At 38.0% G+C, this 26,159-nt stretch overlaps 1 protein-coding gene across 15 annotated transcripts in view; it reads left to right on the forward strand.

The window, feature by feature from the left end:
• The window catches only part of LTBP1 (latent transforming growth factor beta binding protein 1), a 391,779-nt gene that overhangs the window by 267,910 nt on the left and 97,710 nt on the right, over window positions 1-26,159 (forward strand). For all 15 annotated transcript variants that reach the window (XM_025454210.3, XM_025454208.3, XM_049095987.1 and 12 more), the window contains 6 exons: window positions 201-300; window positions 968-1,066; window positions 10,671-10,796; window positions 12,039-12,164; window positions 12,563-12,685; window positions 16,189-16,308. In XM_025454210.3, coding sequence (XP_025309995.1) covers window positions 201-300; window positions 968-1,066; window positions 10,671-10,796; window positions 12,039-12,164; window positions 12,563-12,685; window positions 16,189-16,308 — 694 coding nt within the window. The remainder of the gene's footprint in view (window positions 1-200; window positions 301-967; window positions 1,067-10,670; window positions 10,797-12,038; window positions 12,165-12,562; window positions 12,686-16,188; window positions 16,309-26,159) is intronic.

Consider the following 26,159-nt stretch of genomic DNA (forward strand, 5'->3'; position numbering starts at 1 on the left):
TTGCTACAGCAGTGGCACAACAACACTGCAAATAGGTATTTTTTCGCACAGGATTGCGCAGGTTGTTGTTCAGTGTCCTGTGATGGTTGGTGCCGTCTTAAGAGTAGAATTAAATAAGATAGTAATAATGTGAAAACTAAAAATAATTCCTACTTTCAGTTCTCTCTCTCTCTTTTTTCTTATTAATACAACCAATCCAGGAAATACCTTCATTGGATCAAGAGAAAACCAAACTTGAGCCTGGTCAACCTCAGCTCTCTCCAGGCATCTCAACTATTCATCTACATCCACAGTTTCCAGGTAACCTCTCTTGATCTGTGCTATTCACAAGTGTATTATGAACAAATAAAAGACTAAGATAAGGATTCTTTTGTCTTTGATTTTAAAGTTTGATAAATTGGAGCACCTGGGTGGCCCAGTTGGTTAAACGTCTGTCTGCCTTCAGTTTAGGTCATGATTCCCGGGTCCTGGGATCGAGTCCTCTGCAGGGAGCCTGCTTCTCCCTCCCCCTGCTTGTGCTTTCTCTCTGTGCCAAATAAATAAAGAAAAATCTTTTAAAAAAAATTCAATAAATCATTAGAATGCGTAAGTGAAGTGCCATATGAAACATATACTTAAGTATCTTAATATACTTATAATGTTAGTGTGGGGTTGGTCATGTAAGTTTTAGAATGGTAAAAGGAAGATAAGATTCTCACCATTTTCTATGGCCAGGAGTAGGTACATATTATTAGAATGTTTTTGAGGGTCATCATTTGATGAAGGGTCATTTTTCTTGGCTTCTGAATTGTTCTCATATATTCTTGCTAATGTTGAATACCACGAGCTTCAGGGATCTATAAGAGTCCTTAATTATCCGAGTACAATTGTGATATGCTATTAGACTTAAATTATGCTTGCATTTTGGGATGGGATCTTAAAACATCTAACAGACTTTAATTTTTCCATCCTTTCCTTCCTCATACAGTAGTTATTGAAAAAACGTCACCTCCTGTGCCTGTAGAAATAGCTCCTGAAGCTTCTACATCGAGTGCCAGCCAAGTGATTGCACCTACGCAAGTAACAGGTGGGTGTGGTATTATGTTATACAGCCTGTGCAGGAGACATGAGGGAGAGCTTCCTTTTGAATGGACTATCAAAATTGTATCAGATGTATAAGATAGCGCTCATGGCAGGGTTAGTGATAAAAGCAAATATTTGGAAATAATCTAAATACTGTTAAAAAGGAGGAATGTTTAAATAAATTATGGTACATATACAGTGAAATATCACATAGCTATTAATGTTGTAAAAAAATATTTACTATCTTGAGGAGATACTTATGGCACAATAAGCAATGCGGGGTATCCTGGGTGGCTCAGTGGTTTAGCACCGCCTTTGGCCCAGGGCATGATCCTGGAGTCCTGGGATTGAGTCTCACATCAGGCTCCCCGCATGGAGCCTGCTTCTCCCTCTGTCCGTGTCTCTTCCTCTCTCTCTGTGTGTCTCTGATGAGTAAATAAATAAAATATTAAAAAAAGAAAACAATAAGCGATGCAGAACACAATATGATTTCAACTTTTTTTTTTTAATGTTTACAAACAGAAAAAGATACAGTGCATCAAAGTGTTCAACTATCACCAGTTAATAGGGTCATAATCTTTGTTCTTTGATGTATTTTTATATATTTTCAAAATTCTTTATAATAATTTTAATCAGTGACACATGAACATTTATGATAATGTGAAACAAATCAGCATAAAAATTACTATCCTTAAAATATAGTGAGCTCTTATAAATTAGCAATAAAAATACTAACAGAAAAGTGGGAAGGGGCACCTGGGTGACTCATTTGGTTGAGCGTCTACCTTTGGCTCAGGTCATGGTCCCAGGGTCCTGGGAGGAAACCCTGAATTGGACTCCCGGCTCAGCGAGGAGCCTGCTTCTCCCTCTCCCTCTGCCTGCCACTCCCCCTGCTTGTGCTCTCTTGCTCTATCAAATAAATAAATAAAACCTTTTTTAAAAATGAGGAAATACTAAAATAATATAACAGATAATTTATAGAAAAAACATAATAGGAAATGTCTAACAGTAATCAGAGAAATGCAGATTAAAAAATTATTATCAAATTAACATTTAATTTTTACTTGAGTAAAATTGAGGTCAAACACATTGCTGTGAAAGAATGTAAACTGGTTCAACATTTCTGGGAAGCACAAATTGGCATAATGTATCAAGAGTTTTAAAAATGTTGAGAATTTTGACTCAGTGATCCTATATTAAAATATCTAGTGTGAGGAAATAATGTCCTTGAAGACTAAGATAATGATTTATATAAATGGATACTTACAACGGCATCAGGTGTAATAGAGAAAAAGTAGAAATAATCTAAACATTTAACTATAGGGAAGTAGATCATTATGCTACATCTATACATTGAAACATTACACTGCCATCAAATACAGTATTTTAGAAGAATTTTTTTTAAATCTAGCAGAAAATACTGTTGAACACAAGATGAAACATATGAAAATGAAGGAATGTAGACTGTACATTACTGTAATGTAGATTGTACTGTACTATAACTATACCAGTTATATAAAAGAGACTTATGCATTAAGAAAATACTGGAAGAAAATATGCCAGATGTTAGCAGTGATTATTTTTTATAGTAGGATCTAAGAGGTTTGGGGATCTTGTAGATTATTTTCCATATACTGTATAGTGGACAAATATTTTTATGGCCAGAAAAAGATCACTAAGATGCATCATGCCAACTTAAGGTCAGGATGAGATTGGCAGTATATAACAAGAGGAGCTAATAGAGGAGTTTGCAGCCTTTCTTAAAATATTCCTTCCTCAGAAACATGATATGTATAATTATTCAAATAAAAATGTGCTTAGTAAGTTAGATGAATTATAGTGATCATTTCACAACGTGTGTATATATCGAAACATCAAATTGTACACCTTAAATATGTATATATGTTTTATGTTATAAAACAGTACAATTACATAAATTACATAAAAATATAAAATATTTTAAAATATATAATTTTTATATGTTAAAAACTTTTGCAATTTTCTCCAAAATGTGGATGTAAATTCTCTTAGATATTTGAATTGAGATGTCAGACTGGAAAGTGTTTTGTTTTGGTTTTTTTTTTTGTTTTTGTGTTTGTTTTTTTTTTTTTGAGAGAGAAAGAGACAGAGTGCATGTGCAAGCCAGATGGGGTGGGGGTGGTATGGTGCTTGCTGGTGGTGGGGTGGGGAGGGAGAGGGGGAGAGAGACTCCCAGGCTGGCTCCATGACCAGTGCAGAGCCTGTTGGGGGCCTTGATCTCAAGACCCTAAGACCATGACTTGAGCCAAAATTAAGAGTTGACTGTCTAACCACCTGAGCCACCCAGGTTCCCTGGAAAGTGTTTATAAAGCACCTGGGGTGCCTGAGTGGCTCAGTTGGTTAAGCTTCTGTTTTTGGCTCAAGTCATAATCCCAGGGTCCTGGGATGTAGTCCTGCTTCCGGTTCCCTGCTCATCGGGGTGTCTGCTTTTCCCTCTTCCTCTACCCTTCCACCCTACTTGTGCTGTCTCTCTCAAATAAATAAGTAAAGAATCTTTTTTTTTTTTTTTTTTTTTAAAAAAGCATCTGTATGTTCCAAGATGAAATGAACTTGCAAACGAGTGCTGAGTCACATCATGGACCACAATGCATTTTTACTCAGTTCAGGGCACCTGTACCCAGAGCCACAGCCTTCCCCAGTAATTGCATGGCAATTGCTCTTTGGTTTTACTCTTAACACTGAGTTAAGTGATAGAGAAATATCAGATCTTCTGAGTACCTCTAGAGTGATACAATGAAACAATTTTTTTTTTCTATATAACCATGGCTAAAACAGTTCTTCCCTATGAGTGATTTATGCATCTGCTCACTTTATTAAGCAGAGCCTCTTATAGAGAGAACTCTATAAGTCTCTATAAGAGACTTTGCTATGCGCTGCAACATGATATACAAAGATGTAATAAACCATCTTGGATGGCAAGGATCTTCTCACTGTTGACCTCATTATTAAAAAGAAAAATAGCAGCATGACATTGTAATTTACTAGGTCTAAATACTGTATTTCTATATTTCTCCTTTCCAGTGTATAAATACAGTTTTGTGCCTTTTTAATAATGGCTGACTTCAGTGGGTAGACGTTTTGCAAACTAGCTTTGTAGAGGTTAATTAAGTTTGGCTAGATAAATGCAGTTTTGCTACTTAAATGCAGCTGTGTGAGGAATAGCAAATTGAAATTACCTAGCTTCAACTGAACTACAGAGCTGATTTTTTTTTTTAAAAGGTAGCTGTGCTCTATGAAGTTGTTAGAAGACAGCTTAATTGGAGTTTGGCAGAGATATAGGGTTAACATCTGCTATCACATGTTTGAAGCACAAATATTTCCTTCCAGGAACAAAGTGACATTAAAATTTTATCCAACGTTTGTAGGTGTTCCTGCTTCTTATAGTAGAAGAATCTGAAGCAATCCATGGGGAGAATATTATAGTCTTTGAATTAGAATGGTTGCAGCTTTAGAGCTACACAATAATCAGTAATCTACACTAGAACAAGAAGACTGTTTTGTATCAAAGTTAATCTAAATCAAGCTATAAATGTTCCCATTGGTTTGATATGAAAGCCAAACATATAGACTGAAGGAGCAATCTGATTGGCTCTGTCAGGAATGTTATACAATGTTTTTTTCCCTAAAACACAGAGGAGATAAATCTTACTTGTCACTATTACTTTGTCTCCTAAATTGAAGAGAGGAGCAGAATAATACATAGGAATCTTATCTAAAATAAATAAAATCAGCTCCACATTGCTTAAGGATGATATCTTTATGGTAGTGAGGTTGGAAATACAACCTTTTCAGATTTCTTCATATACGCTTTGACATGTATTAATTATAAAGTGAGCCACATATTTGCAGGAAATAAGTGTGATTTTTTTCACTCTTAGCAGCTGATTTGGTGGCTTGCAACATTATTGGCATACTGTTTCCAAATAGATTATACATTTCAGCATATAAATTGATTTAGCATAGTGTCTTAATAGCTCAAGGATAGGTTGGAAAATCAAACCTCTGGCAAATATTTACAAACTGGAAACATCTGCTTCAATTGTTGTGGGACAATTTATGCTCATTGTAGGGCAGTTAGGAAGCCAGGGTATGTTTGTAAACCTTTCCATGAGTTAACATTTGATGCCTTCCTCCTCCTTTTCCCAAACTTCCTCAATGGCCCTTGCATACCAGCCAGAAAGTATTCTTTGACTTCCATGACTACCTTGTGGAAACCTTTGTAGTTATCATAGCCCAAACATTATAAAAACCATTTGCTCATCAGAGCTTTTCCCTTTAAAAAGTTTGTCTCTAAAGCATATTGCCGGCATCATTACAGCTTCAGTGAACTATGTATGCTGATGGAAAATGAGCTCCTTGCTACATGTAAAATTATCAAGCTTTAATATTTCCAGGTTTTATTTATTTATTTACTTATTTATTTACTTTGAGTAATCATCCGATGAAAAAAGCAAAAGGTCAGCATACTCATTTTTGTATTTTGCCAAAAGCTTTTTCATTTTTAAAAATATAATAAAGATACCAAACTCTTAAATCCACTGTTGGCCTTGTTGCTGGGATAAATAGAGTATTTGGTTTTCCACTGGCTTTTGGTCATGGCTCTTTTTCCAAGTTTTAAATGGAACTCTAGTGAAAGAAACAGAATATAGTCCTTGACCTGGTGAAGGTGAAATTGTTTCAGGGGCATGTAGAATAGAAGATCAGGTGGTCCTGAGGACCGGGAGACATGTAATGGGTATTAGGGGTGAGTCTGGTGGGAAGAGTCTCTTCATGATCTCTTTGGGAAACCAAACATGCTAAAGAAGACAAGACATTTTCATTAACTAGAGTCCCCTGGAGACCAGTAATTAAGGCTTCCTGTGTGAGGCTTTGCCATAATTTTTGTGCTTATATCCACACAGTGCTCAAGGAAATGAATGTTTCAACATAAATTGATCCATTATGTGGGAGCAGGTTAACATCCCTATGTATGAGTGACCTCTTAGAAAAATAAAAAATACAATATTTTTTCCCTAAAAAAAAGGGAAAAATGAGAGAATTTTTTGAATTCTTCTTCAAGACAATACCCTCAGGACTCACCTTTCTGTGTAATAAACCCTCCTAGCGAATGAAAATCTAATAGAAGAGGAGGGGAAAGCACAGGAAGAGGTGGTTAGGAGACTGGTTTTAAAAATTCTAAGGGGGTTTTGAAGGTGTTACAACTCTTCTTTCCACTTAGAAGGGTGGAGTCCTACCTCAGGGATGGGTGGGAGCTCTGAGGCTAAACTGATGAGTTTAATTAATTACTTGTATAAAAAATGGGACAAACAAGGTAGGAATCAAGTATATTTTAGCAAAATCCACTCCTCAGATGTATCTCTTAGTACCCTCTAGTGGTGTCAGAGTAACATTTTCTTACATATGTTAATGTTCTGCCAACTGTGATCAACATTTTTTAAGCTGTATCTCCATGTACTTTATCTGTGAGGTAATCAGCTAAAGATCCTCAAACTTACCTCATAAATATTTATTCCCTCATAGCTTCTATTTAAGATTCTAGGATGGAAGGAAAGGGCATTATATTCTTTTCATTTCCCAAGACAAAGGAGTACAATTCTTAAGTATTTTTCCTGTCTTAGAGCTGATGTAAGAAGAAACTATTTAAATATATTGGCAGACTGTGGTCTCAGAATGTATTATATTTGAATTAAACATCACATATTTTTGAAGGTTTTTATTCACACATGTAAAATTTCCATTCTAAAGCTATGCCTGAGAAGTTACAGATATTTGGTAATCAACAAATTGGTATGTACTGGCATTGGGGCAGTGAGTCCTGCTCAAGCATTGCATGAAAACTCCAGACTTATAGCCTTTGAAGTTGTTTTGAATCCTTGTCCCTACTATATTAATTCATCTTCTAATTTCCCTTTTTGCAAATCTGATCATTATGTCTCTTGTGTTGTAAGAAAATGGCAGAGAAAACTCTTAAAGTAAGATCAGTAATTACAAAGAAAATTGAGAAAAGTAAATACCAATAATTTGCAGAGAAGGCATCTACCTACAATATGGAATAGAGGGTTAGAGATACGATTTTCACACTATTCCACTAAAGAGTGCAGAAAAATATAGAGCAGAAAATACCAATTCCCATAATCATAACATTGAGCTTTCTTTCTTGTCTTTTTTTCTGTGTATATTGTAATTTAGGTTATATTCTGTATTTGTAACCAGCTATATTTTTTAACAAATAAGCATTTTCCTATCCTGTCAATGATTATATAATTATGCTGTATATGCTTCATAATTCATTTTTTTGCATTACTGCCAGTCACTTAAGTTTAAGCGGTTATGTTAATTACCCATGTTTTTACTCTTTTGAGTTATTTTATTTTTTCCAGGATTTTACGTTATACAGACTAAACCAATTTCTTTTTCTGATAATAAATTTGCATAAGTAGGTTCCCTAACGGTATAAGCAGTTTGTAAATGTGTGAATTCAAGTAGATACTGCAGCTCTGTATTCCTATGCTTGCTTTTAAAGTCTAGTGACTTTGCAAATCACTTGAACCAGTTGTCTTAAAGTCACAGCACAGTGAATAACACTTGATGAAGAATGTGGTTTGGGTTTTGGAAAACAACCTCAGCCCGAATTTAGGTCATTTCCATAGTGAGTCTTTGTTAATAAAGCACTGTTTTTCACATCCTTCTGCAGAATGCATAGTAGGTTATTGGTGATGGTAGCACACCTGTTTTTCTTCTCACTCAAACCACAGACCCCTCCAACAAAGCTGTTGCTGTAACTGGTTGTACTTGAGGCTCCAGTCTTTGGGCATTTGGGCTCACCCATGGCAGCACGCCTTTTAAACATTCTTTATTTTGTGATGGCCATGGGATAATAGTCCAAGGTAACACTGTTACAAATGTGCAATAAATGACTTCAAAAGGAACAGCATTTACAATCATGATGTTAATGGCTAGCTGGTGTTTTGTACACACAGAAAGGCATTGTATTTATTTATAATTCACCGTTAAATCAGTAAATTAAAAAAATTAAAACATATGGATGAATTAGTTCCTTTTTAAAATTTCTTTAATTTTTAAATTCCAGTATAATTAACCTGTACCATATTATATTAGTTTCACGTGTACACTATAGTGATTCAACAATTCTGTATATTACTCAGTGCTCATCACAAGTGTACGTTCAATCCTTTTCGACCTATTTTACTCATCCCCTGATCCAACTTCCCTTTGGTAACCATCAGTTTTCTATAGTTAAGTCTCTTTCTTGGTCCCTTTTTTCCTTTGTTCATTTGTTCCCTTAATTCTGCACATAAGTGAAATCAAATGATATTTGTCTTTCTCTGATAGACTTATTTTGCTTAGTGTTATACTCTCTAGAATCCATCCATGTTGTTTTAGGTGCAAGATTTTGTTCTTTTTATAGCTGAATAATATTCTTCTGTGTGTGTGTGTGTGTGTGTGTATTCTTTGTCCATTCATCTGTAGGTCGACACTTGGGCTGCTTCCATAGTTTGGCTGTTTTAAATAATGCTGCAGTAAACACAGGGGTGCATATATCCCTTTGAATTTGTGTTTTTAGATTCTTTGGGTGAATAACAAGTAGTGGAATAAGTAGATCATATGGTAGTTCTGTTTTTAGTTTTTTGAGGAACCTCCTTACTATTTTCTACCAGTGGCTGCACCAGTTTGCATTCCCACCATTAGTGCACAAGGGTTCCTTTTTCTCCATATCGTCACCAACTACTTGTTTCTTGTGTTGTTGATTTTATCCATTCTGGTAGGTATGAGGTGACATCTAATTGTGGTTTTGGTTTGCATTTTCCCTAATAAGGAGTGATGTTAAACATCTTTTCATGTGTCTGTTGGCATCTGTAGGTCTTTGGAGCAATGTCTTTTCGTGTCTTCTGCCCATTTTTAAGCAGATTATTTGTTTTTTTGGTGTTGAGGTACATAAGCACTTTATATATTTTGGAAACTAAACCCTTATTGAGGTATATTATTTGCAAATATTTTCTACTATTCAGTAGGTTGTATTTTAGTTTTGTTGATTGTTTCCTTTGCTGTGCAGGAGCTTTTTATTTTGATAAAGTCCCAATAGTTTATTTGTGCTTTTATTTTCCTTACCTCATGGGACATATCTAGAAAAATGTTACTATGCCTAATGTCCGAGTAATTATTGCTTGTGCTCTCCTTTAGGGTTTTCAGGATTTCAGCTCTCACATTTAAGTTTTTAATGGCTAACTTTTATTGAGCGTGTATAGTGTGCTAGACATTGAGCTGTGTACGTTGTTTATCTTTTTTGAACCTGACACTCAAGTTGGTGCTCTGATTATTCCCATTTATCTCACATGCAGAAAAAATGAGACATTGAATATTTGAGCTAAGAAAAGGCAGCAAGATTTGTGTTTGCACTGTCTGCAAACCTGGGCTTCTACCAGCAGGACTGCCCTACCACCATGATGCCTTTATAACTCCTTACAAAAGTCATTGAAAACAGACTAAGTAGGGGATCCCTGGGTGGCTCAGTGGTTTAGTGCCTGCCTTTGGCCCAGGGCTCGATCCTGGAGTCCCGGGATCGAGTCCCATGTCGGGCTCGATCCTGGAGTCCCGGGATCGAGTCCCATGTCGGGCTCCCTGCATGAAGCCTGCTTCTCCCTCCGCCTGTGTCTCTGCCTCTCTCTCTCTCTCTCTCTCTCTCTCTCTCTGTCTATGGTAAATAAATAAATAAATCTTTAAAAAAAAAGAAAACAGACTAAGTAGAGTAAGTCCTCTTAGAAGGCCATTTTTGAATCCTCAGGAAATTAAGGCCATCTTACATCTTTTTGATAATTAAGCTCATTTTGAGGTCCTTCACCCATCATGGACTCCTATGACCCTGCCTCTACCATGGTGTGTACCTGAATGAAGTGAGGACTCAGGGCCAATCTGCTCAGGCCTTATAGAAGAAGCAAGTCTCAAGCAGGAATCAATAGGAGCACAAGGGAGGAATTTAGCAGAGAAGATTGGGAAGAAGATTCTACTCTATCAGTATAAATATGGTGATGTTGAAATTGGCTGATTAAGAGTGAGTTAGTTACACTGAGAAGTTTGGCTTTGATTATAAGTGAATCTTTCTTGAAAATTAATGAGAAATTTTGGAAGAGGTTGGACATAATTGTTGGAAATTGGCTTTTGTAAGTGATGCTGCACTAAACAAAAGGGTACGTGTATCTTTTTTTTTTTTTAAGATTTTATTTATTTATTCATGAGAGACACAGAGAGAGAGGCAGAGACACAGGCAGAGGGAGAAGCAGGCTCCATGCAGGGAGCCCGACGTGGACTCGATCCCAGGTCTCCAGGATCATGCCCTGGGCCAAAGGCAGCGCCAAACTGCTGAGCCACCCAGGCTGTCCATGTGTATCTTTTTGAATTAATGTTTTTATTTTCTTTGGATAAATTAGAGATGACTTTTGTCTTCTGATTGCATACCTGACAATGCACTAGTCAGGAAATCCACAGGAATGGTTTGAAAGCGATGAAATCTTTGTTGACGTCTGTTTTTTCCTCTGTTGTTTATTTTTAAGAAATCAATGAATGTACTGTGAACCCTGATATCTGTGGAGCCGGACACTGCATTAACCTGCCTGTGAGGTATACCTGTATATGCTACGAGGGCTACAAGTTCAGTGAGCAACAGAGGAAATGTGTTGGTAAGAGATACTTGTGATAGGTGAAATTATTAAATATCAACTGTTTACACATTAAGAACATGTTTTATGTAATTATCATGGGAATTGTTATTGTGCTTAATTTTTAAAAATTTGTGTCCCTGAACTAAGGGAGCCCAAAAAGAGGTTAGCTAATCTCCTGAGATGCTCTTATCTCCTGGTCCAATGCTACCTACCTGGCCAAATGTAATACAGTTAGATAAAGGTGAAAAAAAAAAAGGATGAAACAATTTTCAAAGATTTCTATGTATAATAAAATATTATAATAAAACATAGAATAAAATAATAGAATAATAGAAATAGCTACCTACTAACATATATTTAGCAAAATAATATTTATATGTAGCAATAAAGGCTTATATTCATGTAAGTGCATAAAATTTGATTTCTAAAAGCAACTTCTAAACTGAAAATAAGCTGGCACAAAGCTATTAATGAATTTACAAACACAGAATCTCATACATGGTTCTTTGGAAAGAATGTATCTCAGTGATGGATAGCATTATGGAAATCATTTCAGTGCAATTACATTAACATTATATTTAACTTCTCTTTTTTTTAGAAAAAGGAGATTCAGCACTAAGAGTTATAAGGCAAATGTAAAGCAACAAAGGCATATTCCAATTAATACAACTTTAATATGCCTTAACCATTATGCAAGATGTGTGAATTGTGCTTTCTGGTTTTGTACATATATGTGGGGTTGGTCAAGAGGAGTATCCACCTCTCTATCCCATAGCTATTTGTCTTGAATTCGTGTACACTGTAATGTATTCTATTTGGAACCCTAGAATATAAAAGGTGAAAGGGGCAGTTGATTATCTGGTCCAGCTTCAACCATGTGTGCAGTAAGTGAAAGAGTCCCTTTCACAATATTTCTGGCCATCTCTGCTGAGCTGGCCTGGGAGTCACACAGCGAATTTCATTGCTTTAAGGACTCCATGTATCTGGTGGGTCCTTCTGCGTTGACCCAAATCTGTCTCTCAGAAACACCAACATCATAGTTGTAGTTTCAGCTTTTCAAACAATACACCCTAAGCATATTTCCTGTTTGCAATAACCATCCTTCAGGTATCTGGGAAGTATGATCATGTCTCCTTTTATTGTTTTCCTCGGTTATAAAGGTTTGGTGCACAGGGAATAGTATGCTAGTATTTAATGAACAAGGAGACAGAATTTCATGCTACACTGCACTAATCCTTTTATCTGTATTTTTGTTAACAGATATTGATGAATGCACTCAGGTCCAACAACTCTGCTCCCAGGGACGCTGTGAAAACACTGAGGGAAGTTTCTTGTGTATTTGCCCAGCAGGATTTATGGCCAGCGAGGAGGGTACTAACTGCATAGGTAATGTCCGGGTTCTTCCCGATGCATAAATTTCCCCATCTGGGTTATTAGCTCCCTAAGATCCCATCAATCTTACTGCTTATTCAGGCAACCCAGAATTTATTATTGAGAACCTTTTATGACATAGTCATCTGCTTGATACTGGAGGATATCAAAATGGAATCTTTTCTCCAAAAGATGAAGAGTGTCAGATGTGTGCAGAGCCCGAGGTGTTAAATGTTTTGGGTCTCACATAAATCAAAACCACTCAATTTTGAAACACGTCACATGAATCGAAGAGATGGTGGCAGGAATCGGTTATTTTATTCTTGACTTCAAACTGACCTGGGAGATGGAACAGGTTTGAAATGATATTGTGGGAAATAAAACTCAACAATTCTGCTTTCTGCTTCGTGTAGATGTTGACGAGTGCCTGAGGCCAGATGTGTGTGGGGAAGGGCACTGTATCAATACCGTGGGCGCCTTCCGGTGCGAATACTGTGACAGCGGGTACCGCATGACCCGGGGAGGCCGTTGCGAGGGTGAGTCTGTACCACCTCCAAGTGTGGAATACACATGATCCTGAAATGCAGGGCTGAGTCCACAGCCGGGGCCACTCAGCTCCTGGCCCGGTACTTTCTCTCCTCTGCCGATGTGTATACTGACACCAGCTCATCCAAGCTCTTCCTGCCTTCTGGAGTCACAGCCTCTTTGCCTCGTTTCAGTGGCTTTGTCTGGATTATTTTTCGTCTTCATGTTCTCCTTGTCCACTTCAACACCTGCCCTTCCCTGGAATTTGTAGTGAATTACTATAGAACAGTTAGTTGCAAATTATTTTAGCATAAACCCGACTTAATTACAGCATCTGGATCATTCATCTGGGAACATGGTGCAGGTTCACCCACTGTTGATTTTTAGTTTCCCACCTTTTGGCCTTATTACATTCCTTTCTCTATCAGCTTCTTTCTTTTATCTGTATTCTGGGATTTGCTTACAAACCCTCCACAGAAGCACTGCTTGACTAACTCCAGGTCAAATTCCAACCATGCTAGATAAAATTTCTTTATTAGTGACCACAGCAATGAGTTTGCTAGTGTTATTTAAAAAAAAAAAAAAAAAAGTTCTGAAAAGCTTTTGGAGCATGGTCAGAATGATTAACCACTTAATTTTTCTGCTCATGTTTGTGTCCCAGTTATGGTTCTATCTGAAACCACCCATGATACTTTTTAAACAATTCTTTTCACGAAGAAATACATTGCTTAGATGCTGCCATGGATGTGTGCCGGCAGAGGAGCAGGGGTCTCTGAGCACGTTTCTGAGGAGCCAGGCTGTGTGGATGGTGCCAGTTCCATGGGGCTCTTTGCCTGGCTGCCTGGAGATCAGCCTGTTTTCTAATACGGCTGGGCTTCCAGGCTGAGGGAGGAATGGACAAGTTGGTGCAGGCTGCTCTCAGCTGTCCCTGGCTCCTCCGTGTTGGTTTTCTTCATGGATCTAATGACCCAGGCCTGAAGGGAAAGCTAATTAGATATTTTTTGGCAGCCTGCACCTGCCGCTCCCCCTTGCCCCTTGTTTAGCCCCTTGCATTCTGATCTGGAGAGAAGTGGGAGCATTTTACATGACTGAATCTTTAACCAACTCAGATCAGAACAGAGCTCTAAGGGGGCTCTCCTGGCAGCTGAGGGCCGTGGGTCAGCAAGGGGTGAAGCATCCCCCTCTCCTCTTACAGGGGACCCTCCTTCCACCCTTGAGAGGCAGCATGGCCCTGGGAGAGGGCAGGACCATGGCATTGGCTCCTGACTCCCACGTTTAGTAACTCTCTGGCTTGGAGCCAATGACTGAGCCCTTCTGAAAGCTGTGAAACAGGAGCTGCAAAGTTAACTTTCTGGGTTGTCATAGGAATAAATGCCTGTTGCGATATCTTGTGTGGTGCCTATCACCTTGCTAGTTCTCAAGAACCTCCCCATTTTCCCCGATGACTTTGTTTTTGCATAGACCCATCTGTATTTGTGGAAGTGTTCTTTAAAAAAAATTGCATGGGTTTGTCTACCTGACAAGCATTTATGTGCACAGCAACACTCCCCCAAAAACGTCAAATGCTGATTGTTAGGTTCTGCATATAGTTTCAGGATGGGAAAATAAAAATGCTTAAGTAGGAACAGTAGCATAAGTATAGAAAGTAGGAAGGAATAGAAAAGAAATGTGAAAGTTCTGTAAGCGAGTGGGAAGCAGTTAGGAGACTGTTCAGGAATATTCAGTGTATGGAAATTAACAGAAATACTACCAGGGTTCCCTGAGTAGATGATCTATAATTCTACCCCCATGAAATGGCTTGAAAAGAAAAAGGAGCTAAATAACATGGCTGTTTCCTAATTTCGTCATGGACCAGAACCAAAGGTCCCCAGGCTTCTGGCTCACCGAAGATTTTCTCAGCTGCCACTAACAAAGTTGCTTTCAAACAGCGCCAGTCTCCAAGGAGTCTCTTGTAGTTCACAGACATTATCTCATGCATCCTTACTTTGTTCGCTTAAGGTATTCCTAGGCAGGTAGTCCCTAGTCTTTAAATGAGGGGACAAGCAAGCAGAGGTGAGACCAGTGGGGAATTCAGGGATGTGGTCTTATATTACTCAGCATTGCACCTTATCTATTGGACCAGCCTTTCTCAATGACCTTCTCTGACTTAGCAGTTGTAGTTCTATTAAAAAAAAAAAAAATTCCTTCCAAAGAAGAATGTAATGCTGTTTGGAAAATGAAACTGGCAAGCCTCATCTTTTTGTAGAACAAGAAGTCCCAGAACATCTGACCTTAAAAAAAAAAAACAAAAAAAACAACACTGTGTGTCATTGTCTATTGGCAAGGATTTTTCACTGATAGGAAAAAAAATTACCACACTGACCTGGTGCTTATTCTATTAATATCATCTTCAACTTTTTTACTTTGAGCATCTTTTTTTTTTTTTTTTTTTTGCTTTAAGCATCTTTTCACACTTGTCTAGTGATAAGCGGAGATAATTGTTTAGAATTTACCAGAATGAATGACTGTACCCATTATATATTTCTTTCACTTTTTAGCTTATGTCCTGAAAATTCTGTTTATATTTTAAGCATGAGAAGACCTATATACAGTTTAAATGAGAACGTAGACATTAAATCCACTCACTTGAATTCAGAATCCAACTCCAGAAAAATGATCATTTTGAATGGGGCTGATACCCATGGTATTATCACCCATGATAAATTCTTGAACCATTTCCTGTACCCTGCTTCTCCCCCATTCTGTTGTTCTACCATTCTTAAAAGTGCCTAAAGCTGTTGTAGTACTAACCTGTGTCATAGCCCCAACTGTACTGAAGGTGTTTTTTTTTTTCAATTCACATGGAAAAGAATAATAATGAAGAACTTCAGTTAACTGTGAATGTGAACAATAAGGTATATTTTTATTAGAAAATATTACCATATGATCATATCACCATGTTTTCTGGAAACTCTTGGAAGTATTTGATGAGTTCATTCTCTCCTAATGTTTTTTTCCACCTCCAAGGAATTCCTATCCTATGAAAGGTTCTAAATTATCCAAACCTAGGATATTTTTGGGCCCACGAAGTCAAAGCAAGGATTTCCCTAGAGCATCCATTGTCTGCAGCTCTCTGGCCATCCATGTCTGGCCAGGTGGCTATGTGGCTTCGTCACTCTCATGCCTCTTCGTTATATTTCCTTCTGGCAAGCTGCACTATTACTTCAAAGGTTTGATGTCCAGGAAGTGGCCCCCAAGGACCTGCCAGCTCCCGGGGTGGAAAGGTCTGATCCTGGCAGTTGGACTGTTTGGGGCCAAGTTCTTTTGAATGTGTGTAACTATTTTAATCCAGGTATACCTGGCCATGCTTTATCACTGTGGTGTGTAAGTGTGGGCCTACTGTTTGACTTAAAGTTTTCTCCACCAAAATGTAGATGTAACACACCTTCCCCACCCACCAACTTCATCAGGAAAGTAAGTTTTTTCCTTTAGTATTGTGATAACATGTTTGTGACCTAGTTTTTTGATTTTTCAGATATTGATGAATGCTTGACTCCAAGCACTTGTCCAGATGAGCAGTGTGTGAATTCTCCTGGATCTTATCAGTGTGTTCCCTGCACAGAAGGGTTCCGAGGTTGGAATGGGCAATGTCTTGGTAGGTGCTCAAGTGTCTTCATCATAGTTTTGTTTCTTCTGTTTTATCCATTTTCTGTCAGAGTGGTGTAATGCCAAGTGAGCCCTCTTTCAAAATTAAAAAAAGAAAAAGAAAAAAAAATGGAATATAGCAAACTTGTGTCCTCCTGAGAAAGTTTCTAAGAAAAGCTGTAAGTTACTTTTAACCAGGGAGAAAATAAGAAAGCAAATTGGCATGAAGAATGTGAGATTTATACCTAGGGGAAATAATTCTGATCAAAGCAAATTTTCCTTGAGGTGATGAATAACCACGACTGAGTAAAATCCTAATCACCACAGTGGGGAGAGTGGTGGAGAGCAAAAGGCTAAAAAAGAGAGAAAAAGCTTAAGAAGAAGCTACCGTAGACTAGTAGAATTAGGAACATACAAACACAAATATGCAGCAGAAGTAGAAAGAGAAGTCTTGATGGACTGCCGAGCCTCTTATTTTATTCATTTAAGTGTTTAAGAAACTGCATACCGACATTAGACTCTGAGGAAAGTACATGACAAATTTGCTTTAGTTCCAATTAGCTGTGCACTAATTAGCTTTCCCCCTTAATGATTTTCTTCAGTGTTTCTGTCTCTGTGTGATCTTTTCATTAGTAGCTGAGATCTTTTACACTCAACGCCAGACTCTGACGACATGAGTTAAACTTCTCATTTATTCATACATTCTTTCTTTTCATCCATAAACGCTGAAGAACTTACTGTCATATACCAGAGTTGTGCTGACTGCTGAGATACGTTGAGGGAAGAGAAAGGGCCTTCCTCATGGAACTGTCTGGTGAGGGAAACTGATACCCAGGCATCTCATAAATAAATGGAAAAACCCAAATGAGACAGTGCTGGGAAGGAGGGTCCTATGATGCTGTGAGAGTGTGTGATAGAACGAATTGCCTCCAGGGAAATTCTTGATTGAAGTTTACCTGAGGTTTTAATTGGGGAAAGGGTGGGGAGGGAGACAGTTTTGGGCAGAGGAAACAGTGTATGCAGGAGGCTTGGGAAGGCGGAAGCAGTTATGTTCTAGAAGCTGAAAGGCAAGTGTAGCCAAAGGACAGAGAACAAGAGATTTGCTGCAGGATGAGGGGGCAGATGGTGCTAGACCCTCTCAGTTCTGTTTAAAACATTCACCTTCACTCCTACATCTCTGGGAAAGATGTTTAGGTGTTGCAGAGCAGGTGAGATAAGTAGGCTTGGCAGAAACAGTACCAATTTCAAAGCTTTGGACTCAACACCAGGTTGCATATGCTCGGTTCTGTACATGGTACAGGTGGACCTCTGCCCTGGACCTCATGCCCATCTCCATGCATGTCTGCCACTGGAATTGTGAGATATTGATCTTTGGGAGAAGAGAAGATTTTTGTTTATCAATTACTTATTTGATATGCATTAGTTTATGTGATCAGCGCTGGTCAGAACATACATTTGGTTTTAATTTTCCTGTTTGGCATACATTTTGCGGTTGCCTATCAAGATTCCATTCTTGTTCTCATTTTTACATACTGATGCATATTATAATCCAAGAGTAGAGTCTGAGTTTTACCTTAAATAACTAAAATCTGTTATAGTGGTATAAACACAGCCTTGTTTCACAAACTTACTCATAAAATATGACCAAACAGGCAAATGATTGCTGTTTAAATGGATTTATCTAGCCTGGGCAATAATACTAAATGAGTTATCATACGTATATGTATGCAACCAGTCTAAGCACAGCCACTTTGCTCCAGATTAGTGACAGAAACACACCACCTCTGTTAAAAGTAACTTCCGTTTGTCAACAGATTAATAGAATCATAAGCAGAAATATTAGTTCACTGTGGAAGTCAAACAAAGTCACACATTTAGCCACTTATTCCAAGCACTAGTTTTCGTTTTTGCATTGCTAAGATCACGCATTTCCTGTGAAAAATAGGCCATGTTTTGTTTTTTTTTTTTTTCCTTCTGTGTTGGGTGAAATTTTAGGCTCTATCATCTGCAGATGAAGTTCCTCTCTGAAATACTTTCACTTCCATTCATTGTTCATACAGGACATGCAGCTCCTCTAAAATTATCAGGGGGGCTTTTGCAGATTATACCAAAATGGATCCATCTTAGTTTTTTACAGTAGTTGAGCTTTCCCATGTTAAAAAGTTGAGTGTGACAAAAAGTAGATTTTGCAACATGCTTTTCTGTTCTTATTGAACCAATGAACAAATAAGATTTTTCTACAAACTCCGACAAGGCTACTGAATACCCAGCCATATTATGTTTTAGTTCTCACCTTTATACTTCTGGTACTCCAAAATACCTTCCAGAAGGTGTAGTCATTACTTAAGCTCATCACTGAGTTGAGCTAATTGACAACAACTTGATTAAATATTTATTCATTCAGTTATTAAACAGTTGTCTACCAAGAGCTAGGCCTTTTTCAAGACCCCGGAGTAGAGAGTGAACAAAATAAAAGCCTTCTCCTCATTGCGCTTATGCTCTAGAACTCACATTGTACTTGCAAATAAACAGTTCACCAGTAGAAGTATATGGTATGTCAGATGTGTGTTAAGTGCCACAAAGGAAAAAAAGAAGCAGCTTAAGGGAGATGGTATCAGAGAGTCAGTGGGGGATCAGAGAAAGCATCAAATGATAAGCTATTTATATGGTGTTCCTTTCTATTTGTTTTTGTCTCTAATGGTTATTTGGGACTAGTTTGTGGCTTTTTAATATCCTTTTAGTCCAGATCATTTAGAGTACATTGATAAGATTTTCCCCCCAATTTTAAATATATGAGAATATTAGACTTAAAATTTTTCCAAAGCTCACCATTTGAAGAAAGTCTTGGATTTGGTATTTGTTATCTTCTGTAGATTTTCTGTAGAAAAAGATAATCCCTACATCACAGGGGATTCTGTTCCATAAGTCTTGGTACCTTCCTTTTTCTATCACTCTGCTCTCACTGAATGAATATTTTTAAATTATTATAATTAAAGTTGTACAGTGTTATATGTAATGTGTGGCATTATGCTCATGGTTTTTCCTAAAGTCCATTGATCCATATGTTGCTCTTTTTTTTTTTTTTCTGTTAAATGGATTCATTAGAAGTTGAGAATTGCTGTTTTGACCCTCATATTCTGCAGAGATTTGATGCCAGTTATACTTTATGCTTCTTTTACTGACTCAAAGGTGAACTTGGTGAAACCATTAATGGCCTCCTTGTATTCATGCCATGTACGCTGGATCTCACTGATTGATGCTTCTCCTTGATTTATGAATTAGAACAGAAATTGTTTGGAGCAGAAACAGGTCAGATGTCAGCAGGTGTTGTCTGGGAGACCATGCTGGTTTTCTAGTGTTGAGTTCAGGGCATATGATCCTTCATTCTCAGTAGTTTATTGTCCACTTTCAAAATATCTATCCCTTGATGCCTTTTGGCAACTCTTGTTGGCTCCTCTGTTAATGTAGCTTCTTCTTTCAAGTTGTGGATTTCAGTCCTCTCTTGAAAGCTGCTTTCATCATTCACCATTGTAATCCTTGGATCTCACATTCAGCCTGGAGCTGCTGCCCTCTTGATCCCCGCCTCTAATGACTATTTCATCACCCTGGGTTCTGGCCAGTTCCAACTGGCTGCTTCAACTAGAACCTTTCTTGAGGGAAGCTAGCCTGTCAGGTACTCAATTAACAGGTTTCTCTTCACTCATGAGCAAGCGTGGTTCAGACCCTACTGGAGCCATCCTCCAAACGAGATTCTCAAATATTAAATTTGTACTGAAAGTACATTCAGTAACTCTGATATAAAGATCCTGTTTCCCTGAATTTAGACAGATTTGGGGTTATATATGATTTCTCTGAAGCTTGGTTTCAATATCTTTAAAATGGGAGACGAAATCTTGATGGGATTTACTGTCAGGATTAAATAAGCAATATAAAGCACCTGTAAGGTGTGTGACACAAGGTAGGATCCAATGAACGTTATTATAATGCTTCTTCTCCCAACTCTGTTATCCTCTCTTTTACCTCCCTAAACCTGAAATACAAGAAGTGTGGTAATAACTGGTACCTGTTTAAGTAAATTATATGTCGAGTTTCTATCTATAACCGTCTTTGACTTTCTTTAAGAAGTTCATTTCCTGTAGTTCTTAGCTCTCCCTCTATCACAGGAGTTTTCTTTTTATGAATCTAAGTAATCTTAATTTTATAGTTACCTTTCAACTTCTCAGCAATTTTGTTTAGCTGGGATCTGTTTCTTGAGAATCATAATGCTTTTCTTTAGGGTCATCAATCATCTCTAACAAATGTTCTACCTTCTGCAGCTTGGCCATCTCCATCCTTTAACTTCATTCTTTGCTCACCTGCATAAGACACAGTATCTGTCACCTGGTGGATGTATGCAGCTACCCCTTTATTAGTTACTTTATTTTCTTGCTTTATAATTGAGTCTATGAAAGACCATGTGACCTGGGAACACAAATTTCTGAAATTTTTACCATAGTAATCCTTCTCTGTCAAACCGTAATTAAGTTAATGGTGACTTTGTGACTCCGATTTACGTTTTCTAAATGTAATGGGTCTTAGGCATTTGAAGAACTTAGTGTCATTTGATCCACTTGACAACTGGTTAGCCAGTCTTAACCAAAACCAGGTGCGTAGAACTTGCATGGAAACATGGAAAGCTCCTTGTTCTAGTTCTTCTCACACTAGGATTTACTTCAGATTTTAAGAATTGTTAACCTTTATGGAATAGATGGATACTCTTAGACTTAACCTGAAATCAAAGACCTTCATTCTACATTTACTTACTTTATACAAGATGGCAACAGAACTGAACATCTCTACCTTTTGCAGTTATTATTAAATGTGCAAACACCAGTCTAATCCCTAAATCACTACAGCTAAAGAAGTCTTTTCACTAGTCATTATGTTATTATTAAATACCTAATTACATGCTTAATTCCAGAGAAGACTTGAAGTTGTAAATAAGCAAAACAAAATAGAATTGTAGTTATCAGGGGCTGGGAGCTGGGGGAACTGGAGAGATGTTGTTTATGGGTATGAACTTGCAACTGGCAGGTAGATAAGCCCTGGAGATCTTTTGCACAGATTAGTGATTATAGTCAACTGTGCTGTATTACACTGATTACAGTCAACGGTGCTGTGTTATATACTTCAAAGCTGCTAAGAGGCTAGATGATAATTAGGTTCACAAAAAAGGGAAATAATTATGTGACATAAGAGAGGTGTTAGCTAACTGTGTTAATAATTTTTGCAATATATAAGCATATCCGATTATCACTTGAACTTACCCAATGTCATTTGCAATTATATCTCAATAAGAAAAGCAAAGAAAAACTACTTTTTAAAGCAGGAAACGTACGTGTGTGAGAAGACTATTATAACAAAAAACTTCTCTTACATTGCTACAAAGGGCTTTGTCTTTGTTGTTTCATTTGCTATCAGGGCAATAGTCCCTGTAGTACAGGTGTAGAAATTGATTCCCAGATATGCTTGCTTAAAGTCATAGGTAATAAATGGCAGAGCTAGGACGTGATCTCAGGTCTCTTATCTCCAAAACTCGTGTTCTGCCCTTTACACTAACTCATCTATCTGTCCTGTACACCCAAGAAAATAAGAGAACAAAGTAATATGATTAAGATAATGGGGAAAGAGAAGTTCATAGAAGATCTGTGTGTGGGAATCATCCTTTGCAGGCAGCAATAAGAATGGCTGAGGGGTTCTTGAACTCTCAGATGGCAGATGGCAGCCTACACCACAGATAGCCCCAGTTGAGTTTTGCTGAAAGACAAAATGTTCTTTTGGAATAGGGGAGGTAGGAAGCCTGTGATTTGGTAGGAGTAATGGATTGATTTTCTGAGATCATCTTTGGCTCTTTAACTGGGATGTACATAGCATTGGCTGTTTTCCAGTTTTGAAAAACAGTGATGAGTCTTTGAGGGATGTGTAACATATTTTTGTAGGCTGCACTGCTACTGCACAGCTTAACTCGGCCAGGCTTGATGGAGGGTGCCTGAGATCCTGCGGATATACTGCACCTTGGATTCGGGTTGTTCATCACTCTGGCCTAACCAGTTTTCGTGTCTTAACCTTACCATGCTTGTTTTTCTGTCAAATACATTCTGCCATTATCTGTACCATCAAAGACTATGTACACAGAAGAGGGATAACTGAAGTAATGCCATGTTGAGGGTGGGGAGTAGTCCTGTATTTTCATGTAGACAGAATGACAGAATAAGATGTTTACTGTGCAATATCAAATGGTGCTTGCTCATCGAAGTCTGTGGTGGTCACTAAGGAATTAAATGAGTTGGGATGGCCTATGAAATATTTCTAATTTGAAGTGTTGGGAGAGTCATTTCCTTGAAAGTACAGGAAGTAGGTAAGCTGTCACTCTGGATCCAACTCTAACCAACCTCAAGGAAGTGATAGGTGAAGTGGAAGCAGGCAGCATAGCCTGGGTCTGACTTGCGTGAGGTCAGCCAGTGAACACCCTCTGTACCTCAGATGTCATGCATACCAGAGAGGGGCTTTCAGGCTGTCTCATATGTTCCCAGGACATTAGGAAGGGAAATTTCAAAAGGGTTCCTGACCCAGAGGAATTCCATCCCAAGACAATGAGAATATTTGCAAGTGGATTTGGTGGCCAGACGAAAGCCATCTTTGTAAAAATTATGGAGAATGGAAGGTTGCCAGAGAGCTGGATAGAGATTAATGTCCTCCTTTCTCCCCAAAGGAAAAAGAAGGTGGAGTTTAGGAACTAATGACCATGAATTTCATGTTCATGTTGACAGCTGTAGGCTGCAGGGTTCAAATGATGAGGTGAAAAAAATTTTTAAGACTTATTTATTTATTTGAGAGAGACAGAGAGAGAGAGTGTGTGTGTCTTAAGCAGACTCCTCGCCAAGCACAGAGCCTGATGCAGGGCTCCATCTTAGAACTCTGAGATCAGGACCTGAGCCTGAAACCCAAGAGTCTGACACTTAACCAACTGTGCCACCCAGGTGCCCCAAGGTGAAACATTTTAAAAGAAAAAGACGATCATAAGAATCAGCCAGGGCTTACTAAGGACAAATCATGCCCACTATCCAGAATGCCCCTTCTAATAGACTTCTAATAGACTTCTCAGAGGAGCACATCATGAAATTCTATAGACATGGCATATCTGGTTTTCCACAGGCCTCTGTTAGAGTCTCTCGGGGTGTTGTAGATTGATCAATTTGGATTGGGTAATAGTATACCAGGGTGATTCATAAGCTTTTAAATGATTATATCCTCAAAGTGCTGACCTCATAAACTCCTGGCAGTTTCCTTACTGTGGGAGGTTTAATTAATTCATTGGATAGCAGATGCCAAATTATGTCCCAAAAGCCCATTGGTAAATTGTATTTTGGGAGTTTGGAGCACATTTTTCTGTGAACACAGTGTTTTTTATGGTGTTTCGCTTTTGAACTCATTATGTGTATGTAACACAAGAATTTGGATAATCTGACTCTTGTACAAGACTATAACTCTAGAGTAAGATGCGATTTGAGCTCCAATATAGAAAACCAAAGACCTAGCCATTTCCCTCTGCAGGAAGGATAAGAGGCTATGGGTGTTGGCTGGTGGGGTAGATAGGGACTATCTTGTTTTCCAAAGCCTTGATCCTCCCAAGGGTTTGAAGAACTGGGAGGAGAGGATACATTTTCTGTTGATAACACTCAGAGCTCCACAGGTTTGTATCTTTGACTGAATGGAGGAACACTGGAAACCATTGACGGTTTTTAAAAGAGCAACACCATCAATTTTGTTTATATTTTAGATTAGTCTGGCTACTGGCTGGATAGTGGATTAGAGAGAGCAACACTTGAAATAGAGAAACTATGGCAGTAATCCATGTGAGACAGAATGGTGGTAGTAAGAATGAAATGAAGCAGGTATATTTGAGAAATACTGGGAAGATAGAATTGATCTATTATAAATTGAATGGGGGTTAAGAGGGAGAATAAAGAATCTAGAAAGAGGGAGAATAAAGAATCTAGAATTGATCTATTATAAAATGAATGGGGGTTAAGAGGGAGAATAAAGAATCTCCCAGTTTCTGACTTGGGCATCTAGGTGGATAGTGGTATCGCATATTGACCTGGAAGTCAGCATGAATAAAGTAGAGGAAGAAAGATCAGTTTTGGCTGTGAAGACTTGGAGGTGCCTATGGAATATCAACTGGAGATGTCCAGTACACTGACCAACTAGGTTGTAGGGGTCTGCAGCTTAAGAGACAGGTCTGGGTGAAAGATAAAACTGAGTTTATTTCACTCCTTTTACCTCCATCAAGTGAGGCCCCATAGTCCAGGCACCTTCCTACTATATATTCTTTTTGAGGTATAATGGATCTATAACATTATATTAGTTTCAGATTTACAACACAATAATTTGATACTTGTATATGTTACAAAATGATCACAGTAAGTCTAGTGAAAGTCTATTACCATAGTTAGAGAATTAAATTTTTTTTTCCTTATGATGAGGACTTGTAAGATGAACTCTCTTAGCAACTCTTCAGTGTGCAGTGTGGTACTCTTAACTCAAGTATCTTGTAGTATCAAGTGGTTTTTTTTTAAAAGATTTTATTTATTTATTTGAAAGAGAGAGAGAGTGTGCAAGCAGGGGGAGATGTAGAGGAGAAGGGACAAGCAGACTCCATGCTGAGTGCAGAGCCCAATGTGGAGTTCTGTTCCACAACCCTGAGATCATGACCTGAGCCAAAACCAAGAGTTGGACACTTAACTGACTGAGCCACCTAGGCGCCCTAATATCTAGTATTTTTAAAATATTTCATGAATGATAATCTGTACTGCCTGTTAATTTGCTTTCGCTAGAGAAAATATGGTCTTAGAAGTTGATTTTGTTGCTATTTTCTGTAGCCCAATAAATCACATTTCATGGTACGTGAATAATTAAAGAGAACAATCCATACGTTTTTTGACTTTTTTACATTTTTGAAACCAATCCGCATACTAGACATGACATTTTAATGTTGCTGTCTGGAATTTACATGCCAGGAGTCTAGGCTCATTTTGTCCCATTATTTACTTTGGCTTCAGTGTTTGGCTGCTTCTTTCAAGTTGTTTGTGTTCAGTGTTTATAAAAGTGGACTCCCACAACCAGAGAAAGGATGGACAATGAGTCAGTCTGGAAGTGCTATTTTTGCCGTCGTAGAGTAGGGTCAGTTCACCATAACAAGTGATTTTGTGAAAGCAAAGTAGAACACGCAGGCAATGCCAGTGACTTAGCTGTTTTCAATTAGCATGTGAAGCGTGCGCCTGTGTACTTGCGTGCTCACACACCTTTGCCCTATTTGGGTAATCCTCTATTTCTAGATAGCATTGTAAGAAAGCTAGCGTACAGTTTTCATGAAATGTCATGCAAACGAGTACAGTCTGACCTCTGGAAGGCTGAGTTAGAACTAGATCTCTGATGTTAATATGTTCGTGACTCTCTGCCTGTTAATATTAGGAGGGTGGAAAGCTTTATTGCTTTCATGATGAGCATTGCAAAATGAAATGGATGTAGTCAAGAGCATTTTCCTCCTTATTGTTTGTCTGCGTTCTGATTAAGATACTTGGATTAAGTCACAGACTGCTGTAAAGTTAAGCCTAAATCATGATGCTATGTGTAGGTTTAACACGTAGGGGTTTAAATTTTTCCTCTTAAGGGTTTGGTTGTTCATGTTACACTGTCTGCCTTTTCACTGCAACATATAGTGGACTTACCAGAGGGACTCAGATGGGGCATAGAACGCAAATGTTTCTTTTTCAATCAACAATATATTCTTTTTCCTGTTTCTTTTTTTAAATTTTTTAT

Source organism: Canis lupus, chromosome 17, assembly GCF_003254725.2.
Source record: "Canis lupus dingo isolate Sandy chromosome 17, ASM325472v2, whole genome shotgun sequence".
NCBI classification, from domain to species: Eukaryota; Metazoa; Chordata; class Mammalia; order Carnivora; family Canidae; genus Canis; species Canis lupus.